This window comes from Salvelinus fontinalis, unplaced genomic scaffold, assembly GCF_029448725.1.
Source record: "Salvelinus fontinalis isolate EN_2023a unplaced genomic scaffold, ASM2944872v1 scaffold_1031, whole genome shotgun sequence".
Taxonomy (NCBI): Eukaryota; Metazoa; Chordata; class Actinopteri; order Salmoniformes; family Salmonidae; genus Salvelinus; species Salvelinus fontinalis.
The window spans coordinates 15,001-34,566 of record NW_026601240.1 but is presented as its reverse complement, the minus strand read 5'-3'; the positions used below and the strand labels follow the sequence as shown (position 1 = coordinate 34,566).

Sequence of the window (19,566 nt, the reverse complement as noted above, 5' to 3'; positions counted from 1 at the left end):
CTGCTTGACTGTCCATTAATTCACGGTACTCCATTCTGTTTATTTGTGTTTTATCTGTCGGCTCTGTGCCTTAACTCAGGATCTGTGTGTAGTTAATCCGACCCTCTCTGCCCAGTCGTCGCCATTTTTACCTTCTGTTGCTGTGTTAGCTGACTAGCTGCTGTTATCTCACCTGCTGTTTTAGCTAGCTCTCCCAATCATGACCTGCAATCACTTTATGCCTTATTGTATGTCTCAAATATCAATATGCCTTGCATACTGTTGTTCAGGCTAGTTATCATTGTTTTGGTTTGCAATGGACCCCGTAGTTCCACTCTCCGTACCTCTGATACCTCCTTTGTCCCACCCCCCACACATGCGGTGACCTCACCCATTGAGACCAGCATGTCCAGAGATATAACCTCTCTTATCATCACCCAGTGCCTGGGCTTGCCTCCACTGTACCCGTGCCCCACCATACCCTGGTCTGCAAATTATGCCCAGAATCTATTCTACCACGCCCATAAATCTGCTCCTTTTATTCCTTGTCCCCAACGCTCTAGGCGACCAGTTTTGATAGCCTTTAGCCGCACCCTCATCCTACTACTCCTCTGTTCCTCGGGTGATGTGGAGGTAAACCCAGGCCCTGCATGTCCCCAGTCACCCTCATTTGTTGACTTCTGTGATCGAAAAAGCCTTGGCCTCATGCATGTCAACATCAGAAGCCTCCTCCCTAAGTTTGCCTTACTCACCGCTTTAGCACACTCTGCCAACCCTGATGTCCTTGCCGTGTCTGAATCCTGGCTTAGGAAGGCCACCAAAAACTCTGAGATTTCCATACCCAACTATAACACTTTCCATCAAGATAGAACTGCCAAAGGGGGAGGAGTTGCAATCTACTGCAGAGATAGCCTGCAAAGTTCTGTCATACTTTCCAAGTCTATGCCCAAACAGTTCGAACTTCTAATTTTAAAAATTAATCTCTCCAGAAATAAGTCTCTCACTGTTGCCGCCTGCTACCGACCCCCCTCAGCTCCCAGCTGTGCCCTGGACACCATCTGTGAATTGATCGCTCCCCATCTAGCTTCAGAGTTTGTTCTGTTAGGTGACCTAAACTGGGATATGCTTAACACCCCGGCAGTCCTACAATCTAAGCTTGATGCCCTCAATCTCACACAAATCATCAAGGAACCCACCAGGTATAACCCTAAATCCGTAAACATGGGCACCCTAATAGACATTATCCTGACCAACTTGCCCTCCAAATACACCTCTGCTGTCTTCAATCAAGATCTCAGCGATCACTGCCTCATTGCCTGTATCCGCCACGGGTCCACGGTCAAACGACCACCCCTCATCACTGTCAAACGCTCCCTGAAACACTTCTGCGAGCAGGCCTTTCTAATCGACCTGGCCCGGGTACCCTGGAAGGATATTGACCTCATCCCGTCAGTTAAGGATGCCTGGTCATTCTTTAAAAGTTACTTCCTCACCATATTAGACAAGCATGCTCCGTTCAAAAAATGCAGAACCAAGAACAGATATAGCCCTTGGTTCACTCCAGACCTGACTGCCCTCGACCAGCACAAAAACATCCTGTGGCGAACTGCAATAGCATCGAAGAGCCCCCGTGATATGCAACTGTTCAGGGAAGTCAGGAACCAATACACGCAGTCAGTCAGGAAAGCAAAGGCCAGCTTTTTCAAGCAGAAATGTGCATCCTGTAGCTCTAACTCCAAAAAGTTCTGGGATACTGTAAAGTCCATGGAAAACAAGAGCACCTCCTCCCAGCTGCCCACTGCACTGAGGCTAGATAATACGGTCACCACTGATAAGTCCGTGATAATCGAAAACTTCAACAAACATTTCTCAATGGCTGGCCATGCCTTCCACCTGGCGACTCCAACCTTGGCCAGCAGCCCCGCCCCCCCCGCTGCTACTCGCCCAAGCCTCCCCAGCTTCTCCTTTACCCATATCCAGATAGCAGATGTTCTGAAAGAGCTGGAAAACCTGGACCCATACAAATCAGCTGCGCTTGACAATCTGGACCCCCTATTTCTGAAACTGTCCGCCGCCATTGTCGCACCCCCTATTACCAGCCTGTTCAACCTCTCCTTCGTATCATCTGAGATCCCCAAGGATTGGAAAGCTGCCGCTGTCATTCCCCTCTTCAAAGGGGGAGACACCCTGGACCCAAACTGTTACAGACCTATATCCATCCTGCCCTGCCTAGCTAAGGTCTTCGAAAGCCAAGTCAACAAACAGATCACTGACCATCTCGAATCCCACCGTACCTTCTCCGCTGTGCAATCCGGTTTCCGAGCCGGTCACGGGTGCACCTCAGCCACGCTCAAGGTACTAAACGATATCATAACCGCCATCGATAAAAGACATTACTGTGCAGCCGTCTTCATCGACCTGGCCAAGGCTTTCGACTCTGTCAATCACCATATTCTTATCGGCAGACTCAATAGCCTCGGTTTTTCTAATGACTGCCTTGCCTGGTTCACCAACTACTTTGCAGACAGAGTTCAGTGTGTCAAATCGGAGGGCATGTTGTCCGGTCCTCTGGCAGTCTCTATGGGGGTACCACAGGGTTCAATTCTCGGGCCGACTCTTTTCTCTGTACACATCAATGATGTTGCTCTTGCTGCGGGCGATTCCCTGATCCACCTCTACGCAGACGACACCATTCTGTATACTTCCGGCCCTTCCCTGGAAACTGTGCTATCTAACCTCCAAACGAGATTCAATGCCATACAACACTCCTCCAACTGCTCTTAAATGCTAGTAAAACCAAATGCATGCTTTTCAACCGTTCGCTGCCTGCACCCGCACGCCCGACTAGCATCACCACCCTGGACGGTTCCGACCTAGAATATGTGGACATCTATAAGTACCTAGGTGTCTGGCTAGACTGCAAACTCTCCTTCCAGACTCATATCAAACATCTCCAATCCAAAATCAAATCTAGAGTCGGCTTTCTATTCCGGAACAAAGCCTCCTTCACTCACGCCGCCAAACTTACCCTAGTAAAACTGACTATCCTACCGATCCTCGACTTCGGCGATGTCATCTACAAAATAGCTTCCAATACTCTACTCAGCAAACTGGATGCAGTTTATCACAGTGCCATCCGTTTTGTTACTAAAACACCTTATACGACCCACCACTGCGACCTGTATGCCCTAGTCGGCTGGCCCTCGCTACATGTTCGTCGTCAGACCCACTGGCTCCAGGTCATCTACAAGGCTATGGTAGGTAAAGTGCCGCCTTATCTCAGTTCACTGGTCACGATGGCTACACCCACCCGTAGCACGCGCTCCAGCAAGTGTATCTCACTGATCATCCCTAAAGCCAAAACCTCATTTGGACGCCTTTCCTTCCAGTTCTCTGCTGCCTGCGACTGGAACGAATTGCAAAAATCTCTGAAGTTGGAGACTTTTATCTCCCTCAACAACTTTAAAAATCTGCTATCCGAGCAGCTAACCGATCGCTGCAGCTGTACATAGTCCATCTGTAAACTACCCACCCAATTTACCTACCTCACCCCCATACTGCTTTTATTTATTTACTTTTCTGCTCTTTTGCACACCAGTATCTCTTCTTGCACATGATCATCTGATGATTTATCACTCCAGTGTTAATCTGCTAAATTGTAATTATTCGATTTATTGCCTACCTCATGCCTTTTGCACACATTGTATATAGATTCTCTTTTTCCTACCATGTTATTGACTTGTTTATTGTTTACTCCATGTGTAACTCTGTGTTGTTGTCTGTTCACACTGCTATGCTTTATCTTGGCCAGGTCGCAGTTGCAAATGAGAACTTGTTCTCAACTAGCCTACCTGGTTAAATAAAGGTGAAATTAAAAAATTAAAAAAATAAACATACTTTTGGGGTCAAAAGTAGTGCACTATAATGGCGAATAGGGTTATATTTGGGATGTGGTGTTATGTCCGTTTTGGGTGAGACTGGGTCTTGAACATCACTGTGTTAATGTGGCAGTTGGAGGAAGCTGATTGATAGATGGAGGGCGTAATGGTTTTGTAACATAATGCTGATATGATTGCATATTGCTTCAGATGAATGAGAAATCTGCCCAAACAAACCCCAGACTCCATCCCTGTTTACCACTGTCTGTTTGATTAATAGCATTCTGTTGTTTTGAACATCACAAACCAGTTTTATAACTTGTGTATCCTCTCTTTCTCTCCACCCCTCCCTCCATGTATCTCCCACCCCTCCCTCCATGTATCTCCCACCCCTCCCTCCATGTATCTCCCACCCCTCCCTCCATGTATCTCCCACCCCTCCCTCCATTTATCTCCCACCCCTCCCTCCATTTATCTCCCTCCTCACCCCCCACCCCTCCCTCCATGTATCTCCCCCCCCACCCCTCCCTCCATTTATCTCCCTCCTCACCCCCCACCCCTCCCTCCATTTATCTCCCTCCTCACCCCCCACCCTCCCTCCATTTATCTCCCTCCTCACCCCCCACCCCTCCCTCCATTTATCTCCCTCCTCACCCTCCACCCCTCCCTCCCTCCATGTATCTCCCTCCTCACCCCCACCCCTCCATCCATTTATCTCCCTCCTCACCCCCCACCCCTCCTTCCATTTCTCTCCCTCCTCACCCCCACCCCTTCCTCCATTTATCTCCCTCCTCACCCCCACCCCTCCCTCCATTTATCTCTCTCCTCACCCCCCACCCCTCCCTCCATTTATCTCCCTCCTCACCCCCCACCCCTCTCTCCATTTATCTCCCTCCTCACCCTCCACCCCTCCCTCCATTTATCTCCCTCCTCACCCCCCACCCCTCCCTCCCTCCATGTATCTCCCTCCTCACCCCCCACCCCTCCCTCCATTTATCTCCCTCCTCACCCCCACCCCTCCTTCCATTTCTCTCCCTCCTCACCCCCACCCCTTCCTCCATGTATCTCCCTCCTCACGCCCCACCCCTCCCTCCATTTATCTCCCTCCACACCCCCCACCCTTCCTTCCTTGCCTCCATCCTTCCACCACTCTTTTCCTCTCAACTCCCTTCCCCCCCTCCCTCCCTCCCTTCCTCCCTCACTCCACCTACCTCTCCTTCGCACCCCTCCCTCCCCCTCCCTCACTCCACCTACCTCTCCTTCTCACCCCTCCCTCCTCCTCCCTCCCTTCCTCCCACCCACCCACCTCTCCTCTCACCCTTCCTCCCACCCTTCCTCCCACCTCTCCTCTCACCCTCCCTCCCTCCCTCCCCCCACCCACCCACCTCTTCTCCTCCCCTCTCTGTAGGTACAGATCTATTCTCTAACTGTACAGAGGAGTGTAAGGCCCTGGGTCACTCCGACCGCTGCTGGATGCCAGCCTTCGTTGCTGGCGACGGTCGCCAGGGCACCGGTGGCGACTACCGTAGCAACCTGCACGTGCCAGGCATGGACTCCGTGCCGAACACTGAGGTACCCGCCACCGCCGCGTCCGGTCACCACGACAATGACCTTACGCTGACTTCTGACCTCACGACCTCTGATAGGTCATTCTCTACGTTCGGAAAAGATGGCGGCGGATGCACCACACTGCCACGGTCAATGCACCACCTCCACCACCACCTCCACCAGTCACATCAGCTACATCTCCAACACAACAGCCCAGCTACCGCCACTACTACTACAGACACCACGCTAGAGAGGAAAGACTATGAGTCCTTAAGGGGTACACTACCGCTACCGTACAAACCCACCTTCTGTGAGTATGAGTACCAGACTACGTCACTAGAGCCCTACGACTTTGGCCTGGTCCACTTTCCATATTAGCAACTTTTTGAAAGAAATTCTGATCTGAAAACATTTTTAAAAGATACTTTTTGAAAGAAATTCTTATCTGATAATATTTTTTAAATATACTTTTGAAAAAATACTCTGATCTGTAAATATAAAAAAATATAAAAATCAAAGAAATTCTGATCTGATAATATTTTAAAATATACTTTTTCAAATATATTCTGGTCTGATAATAGTTTTAAAATATACTTTTGCAAATAACTTCTGATCTGATAACATTTTTTTAAATATACTTTTTGAAATTGAGATAGTCTATTGCTTTTGTATTTGTGTATTTTCTGTTTAGAAATGCAATTGAAGTAAACATTTAGTTGTTAGTTTCTTTCTAAATGTAACCCTTCTGCTAAACCCCCCTATATATTTCTCTAACCTCCTAAATCCTTCACCATATTTATTGTTTGAAATAATAACAAATAAAAAGAAATTAACTTCTGATTCTAAAATGTGTTTGATGACACCTTTTTCTTTCCTGTCCCCTATATATATACTATACTATATACTATACTATATACATACTATATACTATACTATATACATACTATATACATACTATATACATACTATATACTATACTATATACTATACTATATACTATACTATATACATGTTATATACATACTATATACATTCTATATACTATACTATATACATACTATATACATACTATATACTGTACATACTATATACTATACTATATACATACTATATATATATATATATACTATACTATATACATACTATATATATACTATCTACTTGTTCTATTAGCAGATTGTCTGAACTAGAGTTCTTCAGGCTTTTTGTCTATCAGTGATCCACTGTTGAGCAAACAAGGTCAGATCAGACATCTCCACACTCTCTTCTGTTTTGACGTGTTCACCGAAAACTACAAAACAAGGTTATTCTTCTACAAAACGTGTACTGAGCAGTAGTAATATTATAATGTGGTCTGGCGTCTGCTCTCGGGCATACTATACATGCGTCTGAGGTCGCACCCTATTTCCCCGTGGGTCCTGGTGAAAAGTAGGGAACAGGGACGTAGCCTACGACTCATCGATAAATAACGGCTTTCTTTTTCTAAAAACACCTTCCTTCACAACTACTGATTGTCCTTCCACCTTCCACCCTATTCACTATGTAGTGTACTGCTTGTGACCAGAGCCCTGTGGGCCCGTGTTAAATGAAATGCACTATGTAAAGGTGTAGGGTACCATTTGCCACGTGTTTCTATGGGAACATAAAGAGCAACAACGCCAGGACATCATTAAACTGGCAGGGAGTGAAGACGTTTGTTTTTAACCATGTTTTAACACTTAGTTACATAACGAGCAGCTCCTCTGCTAAATCAACACTCTGCTGTTAATTGTGATTCTACATTTTAGGGCATGCTGTGTGAGTGTGTGTGTGTGTGTGTCTGTCTGGATCTGTGTGTGTGTGTGTGTGTGTGTGTGTGTGTGTGTGTGTGTGTGTGTGTGTGTGTGTGTGTGTGTGTGTGTGTGTGTGTGTGTGTGTGTGTGTGTGTGTGTGTGTGTGTGTGTGTGTGTGTGTGTGATGTATGGGTTGGTTCTTCTATCCTTGCGGGGACCTAAAATCCCCCAAAGTCCCACCATGGATTGTAAAACAGGGAAGATTCTCCCTCGTGGGGACATTTCCCACCTCCCCATGAGGACGAAGACTATGTTAATCTTAGGGGTTTGGTTTAGGTTTAAGAGGGTTTCTGTTTCTGCGGTTGTAAAACCTTGGGTTGCACGGGCCTATTGCAACTTTCTGCCCTGTTTCTATACTGTATATCGGACCGGTCTAGAGAGGGTGAGAGAACATTAGAGGCCTATAGGGGTCAACCATCACAGTTCAACAACAGGAGGAAGACAATTATTAATTGTGCTGAGGGTAAAAAAGTTGAATTTTAAAGACAAATATTATATAATAACATCATAATAATGCGAACTGAATCAGTGAAATCAATAGGTAAATAATGAAATAAGTAAGTACATAAGTAAGTAAGTACATAAGTAAGTATATAAGTAAGTGCATAAGTAAGTACATACATAAGTAAGTACATAATTAAGTAAGTAAGTAAGTACATAAGTAAGTAAGTACATAAGTAAGTACATACGTAAGTACATATGTAAGTAAGTACATACGTAAGTACATAAGTAAGTAAGTACATAAGTAAGTACATACGTAAGTACATAGGTAAGTAAGTACATAAGTAAGTACATAAGTAAGTACATAAGTAAGTACATAAGTAAGTAAGTACATACGTAAGTACATACGTAAGTAAGTACATAAGTAAGTAAGTACATTAGTAAGTACATAAGTAAGTAAGTACGTAAGTAAGTACATAAGTAAGTAAGTACATAAGGAAGTATATAAGTAAGTGCAAGAGTAAGTAAGTACATAAGTAAGTAAGTAAGTAAGTAAGTAAGTACATAAGTAAGTACATAAGTAAGTACATAAGTAAGTACATAAGTAAGTAAGTAAGTACATAAGTAAGTAAGTACATAAGTAAGTACATACGTAAGTACATACGTAAGTAAGTACATAAGTAAGTAAGTAAGTAAGTAAGTACATAAGTAAGTAAGTACATACGTAGGTACATACGTAAGTAAGTACATAAGTAAGTAAGTACATAAGTAAGTACATAAGTAAGTAAGTACATAAGTAAGTACATACGTAAGTACATTCGTAAGTAAGTACATAATTAAGTACATAAGGAAGTAAGTACATAAGTAAGTAAATACGTAACTACATACGTAAGTAAGTCCATAAGTAAGTAAGTACATACGTAAGTACATACGTAAGTAAGTACATAAGTAAGTAAGTACATAAGTAAGTACATAAGTAAGTAAGTACATAAGTAAGTACATACGTAAGTACATATGTAAGTAAGTACATAAGTACGTACATAAGTATGTACATATGTAAGTACATAAGTAAGTATATAAGTAAGGAGGTACATAAGTAAGTACACAAGTAAGTAAGTACGTAAGTAAGTACATAAGTAAGTAAGTACATAAGTAAGTACATAAGTAAGTAAGTACATAAGTAAGTACATAAGTAAGTAAGTACATAAGTAAGTACATAAGTATGTACATAAGTAAGTAAGTACGTAAGTAAGTACATACGTAAGTAAGTACATACGTAAGTAAGTACATAAGTAAGTAAGTACATAAGTAAGTACATAAGTAAGTAAGTACATAAGTAAGTACATAAGTAAGTACATAGTAAGTAAGTATATATGTAAGTACATACGTAAGTACATAAGTAAGTAAGTACATAAGTAAGTACATAAGTAAGTACATAAGTAAGTACATACGTAAGTAAGTAAATAAGTAAGTACATAAGTAAGTACATAAGTAAGTACATAAGTACATAAGTAAGTACATAAGTAAGTAAGTACATAAGTAAGTACATAAGTAAGTAAGTACATAAGTAAGTACATAAGTAAGTATATACGTAAGTACATAAGTAAGTACATAAGTAAGCACATAAGTAAGTATATACGTAAGTACATAAGTAAGTATATAAGTAAGTACATACGTAAGTACATAAGTAAGTAAGTACATAAGTAAGTAAGTACATAATTAAGTACATACTTGGAAATCCCAAGGGATGACAGGATTAAGTTCTACAAAGATAATTGATATAATACAATTAAATATAAAATATAAAAAAAGACTAAACCAGATTGAGCAAATAAATATATATATTTTTGGTTGAACTTCCTTCTCATGTCGGTGGCCCCTCCAGCTCTCTTAATTAGGCCCTCACCAACTCCCACAGTCAATGCTTTCTCCTACTCTTTTTCATTCATACCTAGGAGTTAGGTTTAGGGTAAGCGTTAGATTAGGGTAAGGGTAAGGGTATGGGGTTATTGGTTAGGTTTAGGGTTAGGAGGTAGATTTAGGTTTGGGTTAAGGTTACGGGTTAAGGTTAAGGGTTAGGGTTAGGGGTTAGGGTTACAGGTTAGGGTTACAGGTTAGGGTTAGGAGTTAGATTTAGGTTTGGGTTAAGGTTACGGGTTAAGGGTTAGGTTAGGGGTTAGGGTTACAGGTTAGGGTTAGGTTTAGGGGTTAGGGGAAATAGGATTTTGAATGGAAAATAGTTATAGGTCCCCACGAGAATAGATGAACATAAAATGTGTGTGTGTGTGTGTCTGTGTTGTGCCACTTGGTGCTGTGCTACGGAGCATAGATAATTACAACAACAGCTTCTGTCTGTCCTGTCTGCTTCGTATCCGAGCGATCTGGGATGGGTACCAACATCACATTTTGGACGTGTAAATGAATGATATCGGACTATAGCCATTGATTATTGAAGACTGTATCATAGAAATGCCCCATGTGTAAAGGCAGTCAATGTTGTTCTCCCCCTTAGACGAGAAGGAGCATGGATAGGACCAAGATGCGGATTGAGGGAAATAAGCCATCTTTTAATGACAACAGCAAACAAGACACTACAAAACTACAAAACAACAAATGTGACTAACCTTCAACCGTCCTGTGAGGACACAGGAACAAACACCCACAAAACCCCAGTGAAACCCTGGCTGCCTTAGTATGACTCTCAATTAGAGACAAACGATACACACCTGTCTCTAATTGAGAATCATACCAGGCACAAAACCCAACCTAGAAATACAAAACATAGACTACCCACCCAACACTCACGCCCTGACCAATAAAGACATACAAAACAAGAGAAAACAGGTCAGGAACGTGACAGAACCCCCCCTTAAGGTGCGAACTCCGGGCGCACCAGCACAAAGTCTAGGGGAGGGTCTGGGTGAGCGTCTGTCCACGGTGGTGGCTCAGGCTGAGGGCGAGGTCCCCACCCCACCATAATCAATCCCCGCTTCTTTATCCCCCTCCCAATGACCACCCTCCCACTAACACCACCTAAATGAAGGGGCAGCACCGGGATAAGGGGCAGCACCGGGATAAGGGGCAGCACCGGGATAAGGGGCATCACCGGGATAAGGGGCGGCAGGTCCTGGCTGAGGGACTCCGGCAGGTCCTGGCTGAGGGACTCCGGCAGGTCCTGGCTGAGGGACTCAGGCAGGTCCTGGTTGAGGGACTCCGGCAGGTCCGGGCTGAGGGACTCCGGCAGGTCCGGGCTGAGGGACTCCGACCGGTCCGGGCATAGGGACTCCGGCAGGTCCTGGCTGAGGGACTCTGGCAGGTCCTGGCTGGACGGCTCTGGCAGGTCCTGGCTGGACGGCTCTGGCAGATCCTGGCTGGACGGCTCTGGCAGGTCCTGGCTGGACGGCTCTGGCAGGTCCTGGCTGGACGGCTCTGGCAGGTCCTGGCTGGACGGCTCTGGCAGGTCCTGGCTGGACGGCTCTGGCAGGTCCTGGCTGGACGGCTCTGGCAGGTCATGGCAGGACGGCTCTGGCTGGTCATGGCAGGACGGCTCTGGCTGGTCATGGCAGGACGGCTCTGGCTGGTCATGGCAGGACGGCTCTGGCGCTAGGCAGACGGCAGACTCTGGCCGGCTGAGACGCACTATAGGCCTGGTGCGTGGTACCGGAACTGGAGGTACCGGGCTGAGGGCACGCACCTCAGGGCGAGTGCGGGGAACAGGAACTGGGCACACTGGACTCTCGTGGCGCACTCTAGGCCTGGTGCGTGGTACCGGAACTGGAGGTACCGGGCTGGAGACACGCACCATAGGGAGAGTGCGTGGAAGAGGAACAGGGTTCTGGAGATGCACTGGAAGCCTGGTGCGTGGTGTAGGCACTGGTGGTACTGAGCTGGGGTGGGAAGGTGGCGCCGGATATACCGGACCGTGAAGGAGGACACGTGCTCTTGAGCACCGAGCCTCCCCAACCTTACCAGGTTGAATGGTCCCCGTAGCCCTGCCAGTGCGGCGAGGTGGAATAGCCCGCACTGGGCTATGCAGGCGAACCGGGGACACCACCTGTAAGGCTGGTGCCATGTACGCCGGCCCGAGGAGACGTACTGGAGACCAGATACGTTGGGCCGGCTTCATGGCACTCGGCTCGATGCCCAACCTAGCCCTCCCAGTGCGGCAAGGTGGAATAGCCCGCACTGGGCTAAGCACGCGTACTGGGGACACCGTGCGCTTTACCGCATAACACGGTGTCTGACCAGTACGACGCCCTCTTACTCCACGGCAAGCCCGGGGAGTTGGCTCAGGTATCCAACCCGGCTTCGCCACACTCCCCTTTAGCCCCCCCCCCCCCAAGAAATTTTTGGGTGAGCCTCTCGGGCTTCCAGCCTCTCCTATGTGCTGCCTCCTCATACCAGCGCTCCTGGGCTGTGGCTGCCTTCCTCTCCTCCCGAGAGCGGCGATTCTCTCCAACCCTTCCCCAGGGTCCCTTTCCGTCCATGATCTCCCAAGACCATTCCTCCTGTGTCCAGTGCCTTAGTTCCTTTTCTCTCTCCTCAATCCGCTTGGTCCTGTTATGGTGGGTGTTTCTGTAAAGGCAGTCATTGTTGTTCTCCCCCTTAGACGAGAAGGAGCATGGATAGGACCAAGATGCGGATTGAGGGAAATAAGCCATCTTTTAATGACAACAGCAAACAAGACACTACAAAACTACAAAACAACAAATGTGACTAACCTTCAACCGTCCTGTGAGGACACAGGAACAAACACCCACAAAACCCCAGTGAAACCCTGGCTACCTTAGTATGACTCTCAATTAGAGACAAACGATACACACCTGTCTCTAATTGAGAATCACACCAGGCCGAACACAAAACCCAACCTAGAAATACAAAACATAGACTGCCCACCCAAAACACACGCCCTGACCATAAACACATACCAAAACAACATAAAACAGGTCAGGACCGTTACACCATGATTTTAGTCCAGCTGTAGTTCAACCATCCCTCAACTGCAGTTCAACCATCCTTCAACTGTAGTTCAACCATCCCTCAACTGTAGTTCCACCATCCCTCAACTGTAGTTCAACCATCCCTCAACTGTAGTTCAACCATCCCTCAACTGTAGTTCTACCATCGCTCAACTGTAGTTCAACCATCCCTCAACTGTAGTTCTACCATCCCTCAACTGTAGTTCAACCATCCCTCAACTGTAGTTCAACCATCTCTCAACTGTAGTTCTACCATCGCTCAACTGTAGTTCAACCATCCCTCAACTGTAGTTCTACCATCGCTCAACTGTAGTTCAACCATCGCTCAACTGTAGTTCAACCATCGCTCAACTGTAGTTCCACCATCCCTCAACTGTAGTTCCACCATCCCTCAACTGTAGTTCCACCATCCCTCAACTGTAGTTCAACCATCCCTCAACTGTAGTTCCACCATCGCTCAACTGTAGTTCAACCATCCCTCAACTGTAGTTCAACCATCCCTCAACTGTAGTTAAACCATCCCTCACCTGTAGTTCTACCATCGCTCAACTGTAGTTCAACCATCCCTCAACTGTAGTTCAACCATCCCTCAACTGTAGTTCAACCATCCCTCAACTGTAGTTCAACCATCCCTCAACTGTAGTTCTACCATCGCTCAACTGTAGTTCAACCATTCCTCAACTGTAGTTCTACCATCCCTCAACTGTATTTCAACCATCCCTCAACTGTAGTTCTACCATCCCTCAACTGTAGTTCAACCATCCCTCAACTGTAGTTCAACCATCCCTCAACTGTAGTTCAACCATCCCTCAACTGTAGTTCAACCATCCCTCAACTGTAGTTCCACCATCCCTCAACTGTAGTTCAACCATCCCTCAACTGTAGTTCAACCATCCCTCAACTGTAGTTCAACCATCCCTCAACTGTAGTTCCACCATCCCTCAACTGTAGTTCAACCATCCCTCAATTGTAGTTCTACCATCCCTCAACTGTAGTTCCACCATCGCTCAACTGTAGTTCTACCACCTCTCAACTGTAGTTCAACCATCCCTCAACTGTAGTTCCACCATCCCTCAACTGTAGTTCCACCATCCCTCAACTGTAGTTCCACCATCCCTCAACTGTTGTTCTACCATCCCTCAACTGTAGTTACACCATCCCTCAACTGTAGTTCAACCATCCCTGAACTGTAGTTCAACCATCCCTCAACTGTAGTTCCACCATCCCTCAACTGTAGTTCAACCATCCCTCAACTGTAGTTCCACCATCCCTCAACTGTAGTTCTACCATCCCTCAACTGTAGTTCCACCATCCCTCAACTGTAGTTCAACCATCCCTGAACTGTAGTTCAACCATCCCTCAACTGTAGTTCCACCTTCCCTCAACTGTAGTTCAACCATCCCTCAACTGTAGTTCCACCATCCCTCAACTGTAGTTCAACCATCCCTCAACTGTAGTTCAACCATCCCTCAACTGTAGTTCTACCATCCCTCAACTGTAGTTCAACCATCCCTCAACTGTAGTTCCACCATCCCTCAACTGTAGTTCAACCATCCCTCAACTGTAGTTCAACCATCCCTCAACTGCAGTTCAACCATCCCTCAACTGCAGTGGCGTGCCGTGGGCCTGGGGCCTGGGCCTTCAGTGAGGTACTACATAGTCCCACCCAAATTAATCCACATCATTATGATGCCATGGCTCTAGACACTATACATTTAGACAGAAACGCAGTATAACCAGGCGTTGCGTCACCTTGAAATTGATAAATTGACATTTTGGGGTAAACAGTGTTTACCCAAAAATCAATGAGTCTTTTCAATATTTCCCTTCACCTTTTCATTGTGCAGCTCCGTTGCCCTGCGCGCTTGTTCTTTGAGCTGTAGATCCACTCCGGTGTCCCCAAAAGTTTTCAAAAGCACCATTGCTTGTTAGTGCCCAGACGTATTTTGGTGTCTCGTTGCTGCCTTGGTTAGACAACTCAAGTTTGCAAAGCCAGTGTGGCTCCAAACAACAAATCGATCACTTGCAAATAATAGGCATTCCCAGCAGTACAGTTTGCAGTGCTTCTCTGTGCTAAGGAGCCTGTGAGCCATTGACAGCGCTCGTAGTTGAAACTTTGAAAGTGGCGAGCGAACGAAGCCCTTTCCCGCCTGTGACAGGCTTTGTGGCGTCGGGCGACCTCTCCGTACAATGTCTAACTTTTCTTGAAAAGTTTGTCTTGAGAATGGCGTTATAATTATATCCTCGAACAAATCGATATCTTCTCATCCTTCCGCCATTGTGGGTTGAAAAAACAGCTTAGTAGTACGCAAATTAATTTCTTTATCAAATTCAGTTTCCTAGATCTCCATAGGACCTGCCTCTCAATATTGGTAATCCAATCAAAAGACGTGCACGCACTACGCCTGCTAGCTGGCTCCTGTGTAACACTGGAGCCAGCCAGCAGGCGTACAATAGCCAACTCTAAAGCTGATTGGTTGACACTAAATTTTCATTTCCATTCACTGTAAGCTACAAGCGCCCGCACTGTTGATTCTGAAGGCCTGAGGGCAGATTTTAGACCCCTGGCAACACATGATGGCTGAATATGATTGGATAAAAGATCTAACATAAAGACCAGCCCTCCAAATCTCAACCTGGGGCTGGAAGCAGTGCAACCAAGAGGAAAGCTATGAAATGAAGAGTATAACTCTTACTCTGGGGAATAATTTAATACATATTTGTGGGAAAATATATATTAAAAAAAATATATATTCTGATGATGTTTAGGTCAGCAGAGAAGGCCTTGCAGGCCCTGACGGCCCACCACTGCTCAACTTTAGTTCAACCATCGCTCAAATGTAGTTCAACCATCCCTCAACTGTAGTTCCACCATCCCTCAACTGTAGTTCAACCATCCCTCAACTGTAGTTCAACCATCCCTCAACTGTAGTTCCACCATCCCTCAACTGTAGTTCAACCATCCCTCAACTGTAGTTCAACCATCCCTCAACTGTAGTTCCAGCATCCCTCAACTGTAGTTCAACCATCCCTCAACTGTAGTTCAACCATCCCTCAACTGTAGTTCAACCATCCCTCAACTGTAGTTCAACCGTCCCTCAACTGTAGTTCAACCATCGCTCAACTGTAGTTCAACCATCCCTCAACTGTAGTTCAACCATCCCTCAACTGTAGTTCAACAATCCCTCAACTGTAGTTCAACCATCCCTCAACTGTAGTTCAACCATCCCTCAACTGTAGTTCAACCATCCCTCAACTGTAGTTCAACAATCCCTCACCTGTAGTTCAACCATCCCTCAACTGTACTTCAACCACCTCTCAACTGTTTACCAATTTTTTTGGTTGTTTGAATCCCAGATTGCCCCTTTAACCTCAACTATAGTGTCAACTATCGGCTTTAGCCAAATTCTGACATAACCTGTAGTTTATAACCAGTTATTATAGTCTGGTTGTAGTTTATAACCAGTTATTATAGTCTGGTTGTAGTTTATAAGCAGTTATTATAGTCTGGTTGTAGTTCATAACCAGTTATTATAGTCTGGTTGTAGTTTATAACCAGTTATTACAGATGGTTGTAGTTTATAACCAGTTATTATAGTCTGGTTGTATTTATAACCAGTTATTATAGTCTGGTTGTAGTTCATAACCAGTTATTATAGTCTGGTTGTAGTTCATAACCAGTTATTATAGTCTGGTTGTAGTTTATAACCAGTTATTATAGTCTGGTTGTAGTTTATAACCAGTTATTACAGATGGTTGTAGTTTATAACCAGTTATTATAGTCTGGTTGTATTTATAACCAGTTATTATAGTCTGGTTGTAGTTCATAACCAGTTATTATAGTCTGGTTGTAGTTCATAACCAGTTATTATAGTCTGGTTGTAGTTTATAACCAGTTATTATAGTCTGGTTGTAGTTTATAACCAGTTATTATAGTCTGGTTGTAGTTTATAACCAGTTATTATAGTCTGGTTGTAGTTTATAACCAGTTATTATAGTCTGGTCGTAGTTTATAAGCAGTTATTATAGTCTGGTTGTAGTTTATAACCAGTTAATATAGTCTGGTTGTAGTTCATAACCAGTTATTATAGTCTGGTTGTAATTTATAACCAGTTATTATAGTCTGGTTGTAGTTCATAACCAGTTATTACAGCCTGGTTGTAGTTTATAACCAGTTATTATAGTCTGGTTGTAGTTTATAACAGTTATTATAGTCTGGTTGTAGTTCATAACCAGTTATTATAGTCTGGTTGTAGTTTATAACCAGTTATTATAGTCTGGTTGTATTTATAACCAGTTATTACAGCCTGGTTGTAGTTTATAACCAGTTATTACAGCCTGGTTGTAGTTTATAACCAGTTATTACAGCCTGGTTGTATTTTAGAACCAGTTATTACAGTCTGGTTGTATTTATAACCAGTTATTACAGCCTGGTTGTAGTTTATAACAGTTATTATAGTCTGGTTGTAGTTTATAACAGTTATTATAGTCTGGTTGTATTTATAACCAGTTATTACAGCCTGGTTGTAGTTTATAACCAGTTATTACAGCCTGGTTGTAGTTTATAACAGTTATTATAGTCTGGTTGTAGTTCATAACCAGTTATTATAGTCTGGTTGTATTTATAACCAGTTATTACAGCCTGGTTGTATTTTAGAACCAGTTATTACAGCCTGGTTGTATTTATAACCAGTTATTATAGTCTGGTTGTAGTTTATAACCAGTTATTATAGTCTGGTTGTAGTTTATAACCAGTTATTATAGTCTGGTTGTAGTTTATAACCAGTTATTATAGTCTGGTTGTAGTTCATAACCAGTTATTATAGTCTGGTTGTAGTTTATAACCAGTTATTATAGTCTGGTTGTAGTTCATAACCAGTTATTACAGCCTGGTTGTAGTTTATAACCAGTTATTATAGTCTGGTTGTAGTTTATAACCAGTTATTATAGTCTGGTTGTAGTTTATAACCAGTTATTATAGTCTGGTTGTAGTTATAACCAATTATTATAGTCTGGTTGTAGTTCATAACCAGTTATTATAGTCTGGTTGTAGTTTATAGCCAGTTATTATAGTCTGGTTGTATTTATAACCAGTTATTATAGTCTGGTTGTATTTATAACTAGTTATTACAGCCTGGTTGTAGTTTATAACAGTTATTATAGTCTGGTTGTAGTTCATAACCAGTTATTATAGTCTGGTTGTATTTTTAACCAGTTATTACAGCCTGGTTGTAGTTTATAACCAGTTATTACAGTCTGGTTGTAGTTCATAACCAGTTATTACAGCCTGGTTGTATTTTAGAACCAGTTATTACAGCCTGGTTGTATTTATAACCAGTTATTATAGTCTGGTTGTAGTTTATAACCAGTTATTATAGTATGATTGTAGTTTATTACATGTTATTATAGTATGGTTGTAGTTTATAACCAGTTATTATAGTATGTCTGTAGTTCATAACCAGTTATTACAGCCTGGTTGTAGTTTAGAACCAGTTATTACAGCCTGGTTGTATTTATAACCAGTTATTATAGTCTGGTTGTAGTTTATAACCAGTTATTATAGTCTGTTTGTAGTTTATAACCAGTTATTATAGTCTGGTCTTAGTTCATAACCAGTTATTATAGTCTGGTTGTAGTTATAACCAGTTATTATAGTCTGGTTGTAGTTTATAACCATTTATTACAGTCTGGTTGTAGTTTATAACCAGTTATTATAGTCTGGTTGTATTTCTAAACAGTTATTATAGTCTGGTTGTAGTTTATAACCAGTTATTATAGTCTGGTTGTAGTTCATAACCAGTTATTACAGTCTGGTTGTAGTTTATAACCAGTTTTTATAGTCTGGTTGTAGTTTATAACAGTTATTATAGTCTGGTTGTGGTTCATAACCAGTTATTATAGTCTGGTTGTATTTCTAAACAGTTATTATAGTCTGGTTGTAGTTCATAACCAGTTATTACAGTCTGGTTGTAGTTTATAACCAGTTATTATAGTCTGGTTGTAGTTTATAACAGTTATTATAGTCTGGGTGTAGTTCATAACCAGTTATTATAGTCTGGTTGTAGTTTGTAACAGTTATTATAGTCTGGTTGTAGTTCATAACCAGTTATTATAGTCTGGTTGTAGTTTATAACCAGTTATTATAGTCTGGTTGTATTTATAACCAGTTATTACAGCCTGGTTGTAGTTTATAACCAGTTATTACAGCCTGGTTGTAGTTCATAACCAGTTATTATAGTCTGGTTGTAGTTTATAACCAGTTATTACAGCCTGGTTGTAGTTCATAACCAGTTATTATAGTCTGGTTGTAGTTCATAACCAGTTATTACAGCCTGGATCTATTTATAACCAGTTATTATAGTATGGTTGTAGTTTATAACCAGTTATTACAGTCTGGTTGTAGTTCATAACCAGTTATTATAGTATATCTGTAGTTTATAACCAGTTATTATAGTCTGGTTGTAGTTCATAACCAGTTATTACAGCCTGGTTGTAGTTTATAACCAGTTATTACAGCCTGGTTGTAGTTTATAACCAGTTATTATAGTCTGGTTGTAGATTATAACCAGTTATTACAGCCTGGTTGTAGTTTATAACCAGTTACTACAGCCTGGTTGTATTTATAACCAGTTATTACAGCCTGGTTGTAGTTCATAACCAGTTATTATAGCCTGGTTGTAGTTTATAACCAGTTATTATAGTCTGGTTGTAGTTTAGAACCAGTTATTATAGTCTGGTTGTAGTTTATAACCAGTTATTATAGTCTGGTTGTAGTTTATAACCAGTTATTACAGTCTGGTTGTATTTATAACCAGTTATTACAGCCTGGTTGTAGTTTATAACCAGTTATTACAGTCTGGTTGTATTTTATAACCAGTTATTATAGTCTGGTTGTAGTTCATAACCAGT

At 43.2% G+C, this 19,566-nt stretch overlaps 1 protein-coding gene across 6 annotated transcripts in view; it reads left to right on the top strand.

Moving 5' to 3' along the window:
- The window catches only part of LOC129848420 (protocadherin-10-like), a 46,006-nt gene that overhangs the window by 24,224 nt on the left and 2,216 nt on the right, over positions 1 to 19,566 (top strand). Inside the window, exon 4 of one of the 6 annotated variants that reach the window (XM_055915663.1) lies at positions 5,266 to 5,682. In XM_055915663.1, the coding sequence (XP_055771638.1) occupies positions 5,266 to 5,682 (417 nt within the window). Of the gene's footprint in view, positions 1 to 5,265; positions 6,254 to 19,566 lie in introns of those variants that run through there. The other 5 variants (XM_055915664.1, XM_055915662.1, XM_055915665.1 and 2 more) reach the window with 5 other exon arrangements.